Genomic DNA, 17,398 nt, shown 5'->3' on the forward strand with positions numbered 1-17,398 from the left:
TATGATTGGTTGCTGTGGGTGTAAAGGGGGAGTTTCCCTTTTTTTCCCGCCTTTTTCCTTCTGTGTGTTCTGTATAGTTGAAGTTGGAGTCCATAAGTCATAAATGAGAATAAATCCCTTTTTAAATAGAAAGGGATGTTACCACACTTGGTTTGAGCAAGCACACACCTAGAACTCCCTTAGTGTCGTTGCCTGTTGCTCTGATACATTTTGAAATGTTTAATTGAATCAAACTGGTTGCTAGTTCTATACTACACTTTTATGTCTGCGTATTTTGGTGTAGAAACTTCTGGAATTGAAATAGAATTAACATAACCCACACAAATTATGTTGGTGACACTGTTATAACCATTTCCACAATATCATCCTGCATCAATTAAATTTGTAATTCCAGTGTATTGAATTGACAAATCATCATCAATCACAATTATAGAAGTTGTCCTTGACTTACGACCACAATTGACCTCAGCATTTATGTTGCTAAGCGAGACAGTTGCTAAGTGAGACGGTTGTTAAGCGAGTTTTGTGCCATTTTATGATCTTTTTGCCACAGTTAGTAACACGGTTATTAAGTGAATCCGGCTTCCCTTATTGACATTGCTTGTCAGAAGATCGCAAAAGGGGATCACGTGATCCCAGAATCCTGCAACGGTCATAAATATGAACCGGTTGCCAAGTGACTGAATTTTAATCACATGACCACGGGGATGCTGCAATGGTCATAAGTGTGAAAAATGGTCATAAATCATTTTCTTCGGTCCTGTTGTAACTTCGAAGGGTCACGAAGGAAATGGTTGTAAATTGAGAATTATCTGTACGATGGATTTGCATTTTGTGTTCCCAGATCAAAAGCTATTTCAGACCAATAATGAGAAATCAGCCCATTTATAAGCGTGTTCTCTTCCCGATTCCTCCTCTAGCCTTGCTTTTGTTGTTAATCTAGAACAGTGATGGCTAACCATTTTCTTATTGTGTGCCGAAAGTGCGCACACACCGGCACCATAATGCAATGCGCCCCCCTGTGCATGTGCACATGACTCCCCCATGCTCCCTCTGCCCCTCATGCATACGCACATAACCCCCCCACCTCCCATTTTGGGCCTAGTAGGCCTCCCTGCAGCCTCCTGGGTCCAAAAATGGGCTGGGGGGGTGCGTCACACACCCCCACGCCCCATTTTGGGCCTAGTAGGCCTCCCTGCAGGCTCATGGGCTCAAAAACGGGCCGTGGGGGCGAGCACTGCACGCCCCCATGCCCCGTTTTGGGCCTAGTAGGCCACCCTGCAGCCTCATGGGCCCAAAAATGGGCCGTGCGGAGGTGCCGCCACCCCCGTGCTCTCCCCCGCGCATGTGAGCGCTTCTCCCGCGTGCACCCTGCCCCCCACCCCCCACGCATCCCAAAAATCAGCTGGTCGGCAGGAGGCGCCCGCACATGCGCGGTAGAGCTGAGCTGGGCGATGGCTCACGTGCCTGCAGAAAAGGTTCCACCTGCCAGCTGTAGCATGGGTGCCATAGGTTCGCCATCATGGATCTAGAATTTCCTTCTACCACTTTAAGACCTATGCATTTAAAAAAGCATAGCAGGGTTGCAAAAATTATACACCCTTAAGCCTCCATGGAAAACGAGGTTCCTGTAAGTGGTCCAAAGGTCTTTGCAGGAATCAGCTGACATTTGAAGCCATCTGCTCCATCTCCTTAGAGCCAGGAAGCAGAATGTTTTTATCCAATGAGCCATGTCACAATTAGCTGGGTAAGGAGTGTTTATTAAAAGCTGTCAATTTAAAATCCACAAAATTTTTCCTGAATGCAGGAAAAAGTTTTGCGTAATGTCATTGAGCTGGCCATTTGGTCTAGTAAGGCATAAGACTAGAAACCGGGAGACTGTGAATTCCAGCCCCACCAAGACATGAAAGCCGAACTTTGGGTCAATTACCAGGAGATTGTGTTCTACTCCTGCCTTAGGCATGAATGTTGGCTGGTAACTTTGGGTCAATCACCAGGACATGGTGAGTTCTAGTTCCTCCTTAGTCATGAAAGCAGGTTGGATGACCTTGGGCCAATCACTAGGAGACACTGAGTTCTAGTCCTGCTTTAGGCATGAAAAGCAGCTGAGTGACTTTGGGCCAGTCCCTCTCTCAACTCAACTAACCTCACAGGGTTGTTGTGGGGAAAATAGGAGGAGGACGGGGTACTAAGCATGATTGCTGCCTTTAGTTATTTATAAACAATAAAGGCAGGATGAAAAAAAAATCAAATAATCCAAGAAGAGGAGTAGATCAATTAATTTGTCTCCTCACAAGCGTGTTAGGTTTCTGGCCAGCTGAGGTGTGGCAATCCACTCTGCCACGGCTATTAGCTGGGCTAAAAAACAAGAAACAAAGGTAGGAATAAAGCGGGAGTGGGTGGTTGGGCCCAGCTCCCAGTCACAGAGAACCAGTTCGGTGACGTCACATCGTCACCGCTACCAGCTCAGCCGAACCGGGCCAAACCAGGAGCAACCCACCTCTGATGTACAGGGGTGGGATTCAGCCGGTTCAGACCGGTTTGGGCATACCGGATGTTAATTTTAATCTGGTTCGCCAAACCGGTAGTTGCAAGGACTGGCTGATCCCGCCCGCCCCACTCCTCCCAGGAGTCTCTACACAGCCTGTTTTGGAGGTGACGTAAGTGTAGGGCCCGGGCGGAGGCTCTGGGAGGGCGAAAAACGGGCCTACCGGAAGTTCCAGAAGTCCAGAAACAGGCCCATTCCTGGCCTCGGGAGAGCCTCCGGAGCCCAGGGGAGGCCAATTTCGCCCTTCTGGAGGCTCAAGGAAAGCCTCTGGATTCTGGGCAGGGCAAAAAACGGGCCTACTGGAAGTACCGGAAGTCCGAAAACAGGCCTGTTTCCGGCCTCCAGAGGGCCCCCAGAGCCCGGGGGAAGCGGTTTTCACCCTCCCGGGGGCTCGAGGAAAGCCTCCAGAGTCTGGGGAGGGTGAAAACGCCCTTGGTGCAGGAGGCAGAGTAGGCCACACCCACCATGGCCACGCCCACCCAGCAACCGGGCAGAGAACCGGTTGCTAAAATGTCTGAATCTCAGCCCTGGATGCGTAGATTCGCCTTTAATCGTGAATTGAGAGAGTGTCATTTTCAACAGGATCGCTTGAAAATGAAGTGTTATCAGTGATACGGTCCTCCCCAGAGGTTGTTCTCTTCGGAGGTTGCCGGGGCCAAGTGACTCAAAATGTCATGGATAATAAAATGCAAACGATGCAAATGTCACGCAAGTTAATATGCGCAGGCTTATATGAAAGCACATCGCCTGTTTTGGACCTTTAAGTCTGAGAGCTACAACCATTAACCCATTTCAGGGGTTAACATCATACAATTGAGCCCCACAACAACTATCCCGCGGCGTCCTAACACCTTAAGCCACAACAAAATCCAGTGAACACTTAGCACGCTTAACATATTGCAGAAATATAACTACTAGACCTTCTGCTGATTAGATTCAACATGTTGTGTGAACCCAGCCTGTATCTGATCACAACAAAGCAAGCTAATCTAATACAGGTAGTCCTCGATTTACAACAGTTCATTTATGACCCTTCAAGGTTACAACGCCACTAAAAGTGTGGCTTACGACCACTTGAACGTGTGATCAAAATTCACACGTTTGGCAACTGGTTCATATTTATGACGGTCAGTGTCCCGGGGTCACATGATCCCCTTTTGTGACCTTCTGACAAGCAATGTCAATGGAGAAGCCAGATTCACATAACAACTGGGTTACTAACTTATCAACTGCAGTGATTCACTTAAAAACCGGGGCAAGAAAGGTTGTAAAATGAGGCAAAACTCGCTTAACAAAATGTCTCGCTTAACAACATACATTTTGGGCTCAATTGTGGTCATAAATCAAGGACTACCTATAAAGGCTCAATTTTCAGCCTAGGCATGTTTGCATGTGGATGTTTTTCATGATGCAAACATTGCATTGCATCAGACTAATATATGGATTTTGTGTAAGTGTTTTTGGGCTTGAAAAACCAGAGTCTGTTGCATATTTCTGAAAACCACCTTGATAATATATTATATATAATTATATATCATATAAATTATATATCATATAATATATTACAGGAAGTCCTTGACTTACGACCACAATTGAGCCCAACATTTTAAGCAATTCAGTTGTTAAGTGAGCAATGTCCCATTTTTACCATAGTTGTTAAGCGAATCACTTCAGTCATTAAGTGAATCACAGTCATTAAGTGAATCCGGCTTCCCCCATTGACTTTGCTTGTCTGAAGCCAGCTGGGAAGGTGACAAATGATGATTACCGTGACTCCCGGGAAAAAGCAACCGTCATAAATCCATGCCAGTTGCCAAACAACTGAATTTTGATCACATGACCCTGGGGATGCTACAACGGTCGTAAGTGTGAAAACTGGTCATCAAAGGTCACTAAACAAATGGTTGTAGTAGGTCAAGGACTACCTGTAAGTCAGGGCAGTTGAGATCACACCATGTCACTCTCCATCTCCGTTTCTTCGCTCTTCCTGCCTGTTTTCCCTGCATCAGGATAGAAGAGAGAGAGAGAGAGAGAGAGAGGAAGGAAGGAAGGAAGGAAGGAAGGAAGGAAGGAAGGAAGGAAGGAAGGAAGGAAGGAAGGAAGGAAGGAAGGAAGGAAGGAAAAGAAACAAAGAAAGAGGAAGGAAGGAAGGAAAGGAAGGAGGAAGGAAGGAAGGGAGAGGAAGAAAGAAAGGAAAGAAAGAAAGAGGAAGGAAGGAAGAAAAGAAAGGAAAAAAAGAGGAAGGAAGGAAAGAAAGAAAAAAGAAAGAAAGGAAAAAGGAAGGAAGGAAAGGAAAGAAAGAAGAAGGAAAGGAAGGAAGGAAGAAAGAAAAGAAAAAAGAAAAGAAAAAAAGAAAAGAAAAGAAAAGAAAAATTACATTCCCCAGAATTCCTGCAGGGAGAGGGCTTAAAAATTAGGTCACTGTCTAGGAAATTGTCCATGCTGCCATGGTTCAACCACAAGAGTCAATTAATTACCTCCGAGCCATCATCAAAATTGTCACACATGGCATTTACCTGAGATTTGGAATGGGTTCACCGTCCTTCATTATTTCAAGCCCTGCTGTAACACACCCAGAATCCTGCAGCTTTTGTAGGAGTCTTTCTTAAACTAGAAATACCAGCCCCAGGTGCTCGGTTTCTCTCTTTCCCCATGTTAACAAACTCTTCTGGCTCAAATTTATGGCACTTAGTAGTGGTTGTTAACACAAACTGCTATGGTCCCCAATAGCATCTGAGCTGGATCACAAGGAAAGGGAGGGAGGGTTTAGACAACTCTTGTGAGGATCACAATCCTAATTAGTTCCCTGCTGCACATCATTCCACATCTCTATTTGAAAAACAATTTGACATCAGCTATATTTCTTTTCCTAAATGATAGGTTGTCCTTGACTTATAACCATTTGTTTAGTGATTGTTCAGTTACACCGGTACTGAAAAAAGTGACTTATGACCAGTTTTCACACTTACAACTGTTACAGCATCCTCATGATCATGTGATCAAAATCCTGCCACTCGGCAGCTGTCTCATACAGTGGTGAAATCCAATTTTTTTTACTACCGGTTCTGTTGGCATGGCTTGGTGGGTGTGGTGTGGCTTGGTGGGCGTGGCAGGGGATGGATACTGCAAAATCCCCATTCCCTCCCCACTCCTGGGGGAAAGATATTGCAAAATCTCCATTCCCTCCCCACTCCTGGGAGAAGGATATTGCAAAATCCCCATTCCCTCCCCACTCTTGGGAGAAGGATATTGCAAAATCTCCATTCCCTCCCCACTCCTGGGGGAAGGATATTGCAAAATCCCCATTCCCTCCCCACTCCTGGGAGAAGGATATTGCAAAATCTCCATTCCCTCCCCACTCCTGGGGGAAAGATATTGCAAAATCCCCATTCCCTCCCCACTCCTGGGAGAAGGATATTGCAAACTCTCCATTCCCTCCCCACTCCTGGGGAAAGGATATTGCAAAATCTCCATTCCCACCCCACTTCTGGGGAAAGGATATTGCAAAATCTCCATTCCCACCCCACTCCTGGGGGAAAGATATTGCAAAATCTCCATTCCCTCCCCACTCCTGGGGCCAGCCAGAGGTGGCATTTGCCAGTTCTCTGAACTGCTCAAAATTTCCGCTACCAGTTCTCCAGAACCTGTCAGAACCTGCTGGATTTCACCCCTGGTCTCATATCTATGTCGGTCGCAGTGTCCCACACTCGCGTGATCCCCTTTTGCAATCTTCCGACGAGCAAAGTCGACGGGGAAGCCAGATTCACTGAAACAACCGTGTTACTAATTTAACAACAGAAGCGATCCACTTAACCACGGTGGCAAGAAAGGTCGTAAAATGGGGCAAAAGCTCACTTAACAATTTTCTCGCTTTAGCAACAAAAATGTTGGGCTCGATTTTGATCATATGCCGAGGACTGCCAGTATTTAATGGAACATCTACTTGCTATCTGTTCCATGATAAAACATTTTGAAACTCTCTGCCAAACCCTCATACAGACTCCCTCAGTGGTTCTTGGCGCCGATGACATGCTGGATTATTTTTTTATAATAAAAATGCAATGGAAGTTAAATTAGCGACGTAAAATATGTAATGGTTGTGCTGTGAATGCCAATTCAAATTGTCGCCTTCGCCTTCCCGCCTCTGCTTCCTTCTTTCTCTAGAGGTCGCTTGCTTACAATCGCATAAACAGCGAGGGTGTTATAAATGTAGTCAGCATCCCACTAGCAGGGATATTATAGGTGAATTGTGCCACATTTGCATGTGATTTAAAACAGAACCAGGGTTTCCAAATTATTTCAGAGGGGGGAGGAAATAGCCACGATGGGCTTCTCAATCGTCAACTCCTCCGTTTTCATTTTTTCTAACGGAATAGAATAAAAAATGCTGATGGAGATAACAATGAAACATAGGATTAATGAAATTCAAACAAAGCCGAGGTATATTTTTTGACAATTGCCTTTGAGATTCCTGATGGTTTCTCCGCGTAAAGGGGTAGCTCAAGTTTTATTCCCTCGGATGTATTTTATTTCTTAAACTTAAACTTCCCGCCCTATCTCGCCTTGGGGTTACTCTAGGCGGTTAGCTTAGGACAATAAAAAAGGGAGAAATGAAAAAAAGGCTGAACGTTAACAGTAGCAAAGTAGTGGAACAATAGAATAAACCATGAGCAAGAAAACAATGAGAATAGAGTGATGTGAGAATGGAAGATGGACGGGGATGGAAGCAGGGAGTGAGGGGGAAGGTGAGATCTGATGTCAATTTAATTGCCACCTCCAGTGTGTTAGTGCCCCCAAAAAACATTATCTTTTCTGAGGTCCTTGGTACTCTCTGAGCTTGGTTTTCTTTCATTACAAATCTAGGTAACATCATCAGTGCTAGAAAGCAATGGGGGAGGGGGAGGAGGAGGGAGGGAGGGAGGGAGGGAGGAAGGAAAGGAAGGAAGGAAGGAAGGAAGGAAGGAAGGAAGGAAGGAAGGAAGGAAGGAAGGAAGGAACTGTGGGGTCCTTGGTGCTCTCTAACTTGAATGTTTTCTTGCAGAGGCTTCATTACTCAAATAGATAACATCATCAGGACTAGAAGGGAGTGAGATTGTGGAGAGGAGGAGGAGAAAGACGAGGAGGAGGAGGAGGACTGTGGGGTCCTTGGTGCTCTCTGAGTTTGGTGGGGTTTTTTGCAGATGTTTATTACCAAACTAGGTAACATTATCAGTGCACTGATAATATTAACTAGTTGGGCAGTGAAACTTCTGCAAGAAAACAATCAAGCTCAGAGAGCACTAAGGCCCTCACAGTTCAACCCTCAGCTACAAATATTCTCTTCTATACAATCCCCTTTTTAAACGGCACCATCCTGTAGCGAACATTGATGTATGCTTTTGAATGACATCTATTATATTGATAATAATAACTGGTCCTTGGGATCCATTCAATAGGTAGCTACAGGTAGCCCTTGACTTACGACCGGTTGCTTACCGATCGTTTGAAGTTATGTCAGACCTCCCCATTTATGGAAACTTATGACCCAGTTTCGAAGTTCCAACGTGGGTCACATGATCACATTTGGGCCGCTTGGCAATCAGCCCACATGTGTTGCATCCCTCGTGGTCACGCAACCATGATTTTTCAGCAGTTACTTCCAAAAGCAACCCATTGGTTAAAATGGGCTAATTTAATGATCACCGTGTTCAGATAATGACTGTGACGTTTGTTTCTTGTGCTTTAAAAGATGTGGACTTCAACTTCCAGAATCCTCCAGCCAGAATTTGGAGGGTTGCAGTCCACACCAGAAGTCCATACCTCTTAAAGTTCACAAGCTTGAGAAATTCTGTTCTAGAAGGTCACACCACAAACCAATATATTCCTAAAACTGGCCTTACCTGTCCATTTCTGGCAACCAGTTGGTCCTCGACTTAAAAACAGTTCACTTAATGACCATTCAAGTCACAATAGCATCGAAAGACGTGACCTAGTTAGGGCCGTTTTTCACACATAGGACAGTTTGCAGCATCCCCATGGCCATGGGATCAAAATTCAGACGCTTGGCCGCTGACTCATATTTATGACGGTTGCAGTGTCCTGGGGTCACGTGATCCCCTTTTGTGACCTTCTGATGAGTAAAGTCATGGTGGGGGCGGGAAGCAGATTCAATGAACAACCGTGTTGCTACCTTAACAACTGCAGTGATGCACTTAATGACGGTGGCAAGAAAGGTCGTAAAACGGGAGCAAGTTCACTGAACAAATGTTTCGCTTCACCACAGAAATGTTGGCCTCAATTATGGTCGTTAAGTCGAGGACGCTTACACAAGAGGGGATCGCGTGAACCCCAGGACACTGCAGCCCATCACACATATGAATCAGTTGCCTCTAATTCTACCACATCTGAGGGAACCTGCTAGGGGTGGGCTTCAAAAAATTTAGCAAAGGGTTGCCCAGTTGCTGGGTGGGCGTGGCCTAGTCGCCTCCTGCATCACAGCATTTTTGCCCTCCCCGGGTTCTGGAGGCTTTCTTTGAGCCTCCGGGAGGGTGAAAACGGCCTCCCCAGGCTCCGGAGGCCCTCTGGAGGCCGGAAATGGGCCCATTTCCTGAACTTCCAGTAGGCCCGTTTTTTGCCCTCTCTGAGCCTCTGTGCGCGCCCTGCATTTACCTGCATCCAAAATGGGCCGCATGGGGACTCCTGGGAGAGGGTGGGGAGGGCCAGCCAGGAGTGGGATTTGGGGGTTCTCCGAACTTCACAGAATCTTAGCTAGAGGTTCTCCCGAACCCCTGCGAATCCCCAGCAGCCCACCCCTGGAACCAGCCATGAAGATGGAAAGGTGAGGGGTTCCAATTCTGAGTTTCTTTCCATCCTTAATGACTCCTTTGTCATTCTCCAGGTGCCCTGTTCCTGGCTGTGTTGGACTCGGACACATCAGTGGCAAATACGCCTCCCATCGCAGTGCCTCAGGTTGTCCCCTTGCAGCCCGGAGGCAGAAGGAAGGCTCTCTCAACGGCTCCACCTTTTCATGGAAGTCGCTCAAGAACGAGGGTCCGACCTGCCCAACTCCGGGCTGTGATGGTTCAGGTCACGCCAATGGAAGCTTCCTCACTCATAGAAGGTAAATTTCAAGCATCCAGCACAGGGGTGGGTTCTAAATTTTTTTACTACCAGTTCTGTGGGCGTGGCTTATTTTGTGGGTGTGGCTTGGAGGCCATGTGACTAGGTGGGTGTGGCTAGCTGGTCAGAGTCATTTCTGGAAGGTCCTCGCACTTATGACCAGTCCTCGCACTTACGACCCGACTCGTTTGTTTGCTTTTAACACTGATCAGCTGTAGGACGGCCCTTTGAAGCCCCGCGGCAAGAGTTTAAACAGTTTTTTTCCCTCTAGTCATCAGCTGGGACTCAGGAGGCAGCAATAGATTGGGATGGGACCAAATGAAAGTTAAGAATAATGTGGGGGGTGTGGTGGGAGGGCAGGGGGGGGAGAATCGGTTCGGTGACGTCATATCGTCACCGCTACCGACTCGGCCGAACCGGACTTAACCAGGAGGAACCCACCACTGATCCAGCATGACTCTTTTCTCTGTAAAGGTTAAAAATCCCATTTTTTGTGGGTGGGTACCAATTTTTAAGACAGCTTACGACCACAATTGAGCCCATAATTTCCATGACTAAACAACACAGTGTTTTTGACCTAGCTCCCAAATACAACAAACCCTCTGTAGTTAAACAAATGTTGCCTTTATTATGAGCGCCAGCAGCTCTGGCAAAAAGTCTCTCTCTCTCTCTCACCGCAGGCTAACAAGTCCATCCGTCAGGGAGATGAATAGTTGTCTGCCACACCTATTCATCTCTGCCCTCTGCCTTTTGTCCCCAGAGCTAGGGTGGGACTTCGCTAGCAGCAGTGGCTCTTCCGTCCCAAGGACTGGCCCATAGATTTCCACTGCTCTCCTCTCCTCTGCCTTCTGCGCATCAGCGCGTCAGGCACTGGACCCAGCTGTTCCTCCTCTTCCTCATCAGCCACCTCCAGACCTGGGGGCTGCTGACTCTCCATCTGGGGGCTGACGGATGGCCCAGACTCCGCCTCTGTCTCTCTATCTCCGACTGCTCCATTCCCTCTTCCCCCCTCGGAGCTCTCAGGTTGCCTTGATGCTGGCCCTGACTTCTACGCCGCCTCCTCATCTGATTTGGCTGCCGGAAGGGCTGGCGGTCAACAGGCCACAACAGACAGTTCTTAAGCCCCATTTTATGAGCTTTCTTGACACAGTTGTTAAGTGAATTAAGTGAATTAACAACTGTGGCAAGAAAGCTGCTACAGATGTTAAGCTAGTCGTACGGTTGTTAAGTAAATCTGGCTTCCCCATTGACTTTGCTGGTCAGACGTTCACAATAGATGATCACATGACCCTGGGACACTGCAACCGTCATAAATACGAGTCAGTTGCCAAGAGTCTGAATTTTGGTCATGTGACCATGGGGACGCTGAAACAGTGGTGGTCATGTCACTTTTTTTCAGTGCCATTGTAACTTTGACCGGTCACTAAACGAACTGTTGTAAGTGGTTGTTTTAAGTCAAGGGCTATATCTTTACAATGCAGGTAGTCCTCGATTTACGACCACAACCGAGCCTAAAATTTCTGTTGTTAAGTGAAACATTTGTTAAGTGAGTTTTGCCCCATTTTACGACCTTTGTTTTGCTACAGTTGTTAAGTGAATCACTGCAGTTGATAAGTTAGGAACATGGTTGTTAAATGAATCTGGCTTCCCCAATTGACTTTGCTTGTCAGAAGGACAGAAAAGGGGAATCATGTGACCCTGGGACACTGCGACCGTCATAAATATGAACCAACTGCCAAGCATCTGAATTTTGATCACAAGTTTATGGCGATGCTGCAGAGGTCGTAACTGTGAAAAATGGTCATAAGTCACATTTTTCAGTGCCGTTGTAACTTTGAGCAGTCACTAAATGAACTGCTGTAAGTCGAGGACTATCTGTATAGAAAGTTCCAGAATCCAAGTTTAGGAGGTAGCAAATATTCATTTCCATTAAAAAACTTCATTTTATTGTGTCTTTTTTATGGGCCAATCTGCAACCGAGTTCCTCTAATATATAAATTCTTTCCCAAACGCAAAGCTGTTCAAGTCATAATGAATTTCTAATGGATGTATAAAAAATACTGCTTATAAACCCGAGGGAGAAGATGAGAAACAAATTTACATCCAACATAAAATATATGTTTTCGTTTTCTAATTTTCCTCCCCTGACAAAGGAGAAAAAATAATAAAAAGCAGAAATTAGAGAAATCAATCTTTCTTCTCTCCAAGAAGGCAAATATATTTTGTTGGAAAATGCGTGTAGTTTCAAGCATACTTTCTTTGAAGTTTTCTTCAAGAGCAGAGAAGAGCAACAAAGATGATTAGGAGACTGGAGGCTAAAACATATGAAAAATGGTTGCAGGAATTGGGTATGTCCAATTTAATGAAAAGGAGAATTTGGAGTTACGTGATAGCAGTCTTCCAGTATTGGAGGGGCTGCCACAAAGAAGAGGGGGAGGGTCAATTTATTTTCCAAAGCACCTGAAGGCAAGACAAGAAACAATGGATGGAAACTAATCAAGGAGAGAAGCAACCTGGAATTAAGGAGAAACCTCCTAACAGTGAGGACAATTAACCAGTGGAACAGCTTGCCTCTAGTCTAGAAGTTGTAGGCCAGTGATGGCTAACCTTTTTACCATCGCGTGCCAGGAAGGGGGAGGTTCATGCGTGCATGTGCCCACACCCATAATTCTATGCACCCCACCCCGCGCATGCACATGCGACCCCCCCTCCCCCGCTCCTGGCACATGATGGGCCAGTAGGCCCATTTTTCTTTCTCACCTGGCTTCAGATCCTCTCTATGCATCTGGGGAGGGCGAAAACAGTCTTCCCAGGCCCTCCGGAGGCCCGAAACGACCCGTTTCCCAACTTCCGGTTGGACAGGAAGTGACGTTTTTTGTTGTCCCCAGCCTCCAGAGACTCCTAGAGAGGCTGAGCTGGCATGTCAGGCGACATGGCTCCACCTGCCATCTGTGGCACGCGTGCCATAGGTTTGCCATCACGGTTGTGGCGATCCATCACTAGAGGTTTTTAAGAAGAGACGGGACAGCCACCTGTTTGAAATGGTATAGGGCAGTGATGGCTAACCTTTTTGCCATCATGTGCCAGGAGCAGGGGTGGGGTCGCACACATGCATGCATGCTTTAATTCATTCTCTGGCTGATTTACAATGTAAGCATTATTTGCATATTGCCCCCAACAATCTCAGTTCCCCATTTTACCGACCTCGGAAGGATGGAAGGCTGAGTCAACCTGGGGCCAAACTCACTTCAGAACAGAAATTTTGGGCTCATTTGTGGTCGTAAGTCGAGGAGTATCTGTACTTACAATGCTTGCAATGTCCCAAGGTCACATGACTGCCTTTTTTGCAACCTTCCCAGCCGACTTCTGACAAGCAAAGTCAATGGGGGAAGCCCGATTTGATTAATGGCTGCATGATTCATTTAACAACTGGAGTGATTTTCTTAAGAACTGTGGGGAAAAGGTCATAAACTCACTTAATGACTGCCTTGCTCAGCCACAGAAACTTCCGGTTGCAGGTCAATGACTATCCGTTATAGTAAAAGCATCTCCCTAACTAATTTCTACTTGCCTTCAGCAATTAGCAATATTCTGGGATTTCAAACTGACTCCTGTTCCATTCCTAATACTTACTTCCTGAATCAATCTACCCAATCAATGATCATGTAATGAATTCACTGAGCTATGCCAGATTTAATATTAATGAACGTTAATAACAAAAGTCTTCTGGGTTATTGTAAGGAATTAGATTTAACTGCCTACATTAATGTGGCTTTTATATTTCTAATTGCCATTTTCATATCTTCTGTTTTATTTGTTGTGTGCTGCCCGGAAGGGAGGGGGGAGGGAGGGAGGAAGGAAGGAGCGAAAAAGGAAGGAAAGGAGTGGAAAAGGAAGGAAAGGAGGAGTGGGGAGGGCAGAAGAATAGAATAGAATAGAATAGAATAGAATAGAATAGAATAGAATAGAATAGAATAGAATAGAATAGAATAGAATAGAATAGAATAGAATAGAATTCTTTATTGGCCAAGTGTGATTGGACACACAAGGAATTTGTCTTTGGTGCATACGCTCTCGGTGTAGATAAAAGAAAAGATACATTTGTCAAGAATTATAAGGTACAACACTTAATGATAGTCATAGGGAAACAGTCAATATAAATCTTAAGGAAGGAAAGAAGGAAGGAAGTAGAAAATGGAGGCAAGGAGCAAGGGAAGGAGAAGGAGGGACTGAGGGAAAGTGGGAGAGAGGAAGAAATGAAGGGAGGGAGGGAGGGGAAAAGGAAGGAAAGGAGCAAGGGAGGAGTAGGTTAGGACAAGTTTTTGCAACATATATGTCGATTCAACTTGAAGTATTGTCTGGTTTCAGCTCCTTATGTAAGTTCTAATTTTTTTTTTCATTTTTCTTTCAGCTTATCAGGGTGTCCAAGAGCTACTTTTGCTGGAAAGAAAGGGAAAATCTCAGGGGATGATATTCTCAACACTAAATTCAAGACCAGCGATGGTAAAATAATCTGATTTATTATTTGGCTAGTTTTGTAATTTGGGGGTAAAGCAATTTAACATTGGAGCGCTTGGTGCTCTTTCTGAGCTTGGTTATTTTCTTGCAGACGTTTCATTACCCAACTAGGTAATATCATCATCAGTCCATGTAACTTTGTTTTATATATGTTGTATCTGTCCGCCGAATTAATATTATTCTCTGATCAGGATGACCCATGCAAGTTGAATTGAAACTACCTAATTTGCTTAAAAAGTGCACTACAATTTCGGCAAGATATTGTTTGCATTTTGGATGTCAGAAATATATTTCTGACCAGAAATATCAGTAGTTCTCAACTTGCTACCATTTTTGAGCTGTTATTATTGAGTGTAATCTTATAATTATTAATTTTATCATTTATAATTACGGCTGTACATTTTTTATTTTTTATTTTAATTTGATTTATATGCCGCCCTTGTCCGAAGACTCAGGGCGGCTTACAATGTGCTCAGCAATAGCCTTCATCCTTTTGTATATTTATACAAAGTCAGCTTATTGCCCCCACAAACTGGGTCCTCATTTCACCTACCTTAGAAAGGATAGAAAGCTGAGTCAACCTTGAGCCTGGCGAGATTCGAACCTGCAGTAATTGCAGGCAGCTGGTCTTAATAAGCTTAATAACAGGGTGCCTTAAACCCCTGTACTACCAAGGCTCTTGGCAGTCATTAAATGGGTCGCCCTATAAACGCGCCAGATTTTACAGCCTTTTTGCAATGGTCGTTAAATGAACAAGATGGTCACTAAATGAAGCCATTATATCTAAAGAGTGGGGTTTTGCCAGAAAACCAGAACACCGAAACCTGGCACACACAAAAAAAAAACCCATCCAAAATTCTGGTCATATGATGGCAGGATGCCACAAAGATGCAAAATGCATTTGTAAATGCAAAATGGTTGCCAAGCACCAAAATGCAAGGAGGGGGTGGAGCCATCAGAACTTTGAAGACTGGTTGCCAGTAACTTTTGGAGACGCCATCTTTACTTCCAATGGTTGCTAGGCAACCATGCATTAAGCAAGGATTACCTGTAACCTACAGGTAATTCTGTACTGTCAGCATTCATTTAGTGACCGTTTGAGGTGTCAACGGCACTGAAAAAAATGATTTACGACCGGTGTTCACACTTACGACGGTTGCACCATCTGCATGGTCACGTGATCAACATTCGGACACTCGGCAACTGGCATGTATTTTTGACAGTTGCACTGCCCCTGGGTCACGTGATCAGCATTTTTGACCTTCCCAGCCATCTTCAACTGGCAAGCAGAGTCAACGGGGGAAGCCAGATTCGCTTAGCGAATAGACTTAACCAATGCAGTGACTCAACTGTGGCAAAAACGATAACATGAGGCAAAACTCACTTAGCAACGCAAATGTTGAGCTCAATTGTGGTCGTACATCAAGGGCTACCCGTATTGGTTGGGGCTGATGAATTTAATTTGTTGCCTTTTATGGTTCATCATAATTTCCCAATTACAAACTGGGAAATGTTATTTGATATTTCACGAGAAGAGTCCTCCACTCCTCTGCTCGCAACAGAATACCTTTTTTTTTTTTTTTTGAATTTGTATACCACCCTTCTCCCTGAGGACTCAGGGTGGTGAACAGCCAAATAGTTAAAATATATAAATAGATTTGGCCCCATTAATTAAAACGATAAACAAAACAATTAAAAACACTTAAAAAGAATTAGGCCAGCCTGGCTTGCTGGAAAAAGTGGGTTTTAAGGGCACGGCGGAAGGCACTGAGGTCTTGGATTCTCCTTATCTCTGGGGGCAGCTGATTCCAGAGGGTGGGAGCCCCCACAGAGAAGGCCCTCCCCCTGGGGGTCACCTGCCTGCATTGTTTGGCTGATGATACCCCGAGGAGGCCCTCTCTGTGGGAGCGCACGGGTCGATGGGAGGTCGTCGGTGGCAGCAGGCTTGAAATTTTAGGCTTGGACAACCTAGAACTGCGCCGCCTACGGTCCCACCTAAGCGTAGTAGACAAAATTATCCGCTACAACGTACTACCTGTCAATAACTACTTCAGCTTCAACTACAATAATACACGAGCACACAATAGATACAAACTCAATGTAAATCGCTCCAAACTCGATTGTAAAAAATACGACTTCAGCAACAGAATGGTCAATGCTTGGAACGCACCACCTGACTCTGTTGTTACATCCTCAAACCCCCATAACTTTAACCTTAAACTGTCTACTGTTGACCTCACCCCACTCCTAAGAGGTCTGTAAAGGGAGCGTTGTTGTGACCCAGGCCCACGTAGTTAATATTAAATGCAAAACAGTTCCAAAAAACAAACAGATTTTATTAAAACAGCTGAGAATTAACTCATTCTCAGCTTATTCCAAATTAAATGAAAGCAAAGCTCACAAAACACCATTCTTCAGTTTATCTCTGACTTTGGGATAATTAGGCAAACTGCCAAAGGCTTTTCTTGGCAACAGTTCAGGAATAGAAGATGCTGACAAGTAAGAAATACATCCAAACACGAAGCAAATCTTTCAACGCTTGTTTTCCGGCAAAGAGGCCAAGAGCCGTTGCTGGTCTTTTAAGCCTTATGGGAGGGGCCAATCATCTCTTGGCCTTACTCCTGAGTCGTCCTTTTTGCTTGAGCTGCTCTTACCTTCTGGCAGCTCTTCTCATACGTACACTAGGAACAGGCTCCTCCTGTTCCTCTGCCTCTCTACTATCAGCCTCTGGAGGCTCCGGAGTCTGCACATCACCCCCCGATGGCCCTGGCCCCATCTCTGCCTCTAACGCAGAATCCTCATCCGGGCCTTCCCCAGCCTCCAGGACTGGCCCATGTTCTTCCTCAGCCTCATTGCTGTCTGACTCAGCTGCCAGCTCCGCAGGCTGTCGGCGGACCACAACAGGCGTGCATAAGCGCACCAGCGTGCCTTCCGTCCCTGTCCTACTGTCCCCATTTATTCGTCCCCATTTCCTGTATTAATATCCATGTTTATACTTATTCCTGTTATCTCGTACATGTTTGACAAACTAAATAAATAAAATAAAATAAATAAAATTGGGAAATGTTATTTGAATATTTGAATACATATTAGGTTTATGGTTTAGGTTTATTTGATTTGTATACTGCCCTACTCCCGAAGGACTCAGGGCGGTGAACAGCCAACAATAAAATACATAAATACAAAAAATTTAAAAACCAGATAAAATCAAATTAAATCATTTTGGCCCAGACA

At 45.2% G+C, this 17,398-nt stretch overlaps 1 protein-coding gene across 5 annotated transcripts in view; it reads left to right on the forward strand.

The window, feature by feature from the left end:
• The window catches only part of MYT1 (myelin transcription factor 1), a 194,155-nt gene that overhangs the window by 165,571 nt on the left and 11,186 nt on the right, over positions 1-17,398 (forward strand). For all 5 annotated transcript variants that reach the window (XM_060684370.2, XM_060684372.2, XM_060684374.2 and 2 more), the window contains 2 exons: positions 9,426-9,647; positions 14,058-14,149. In XM_060684370.2, the coding sequence (XP_060540353.2) occupies positions 9,426-9,647; positions 14,058-14,149 (314 nt within the window). The remainder of the gene's footprint in view (positions 1-9,425; positions 9,648-14,057; positions 14,150-17,398) is intronic.

Source organism: Pantherophis guttatus, chromosome 3, assembly GCF_059756535.1.
Source record: "Pantherophis guttatus breed Tessera chromosome 3, ASM5975653v1, whole genome shotgun sequence".
NCBI classification, from domain to species: domain Eukaryota; kingdom Metazoa; phylum Chordata; class Lepidosauria; order Squamata; family Colubridae; genus Pantherophis; species Pantherophis guttatus.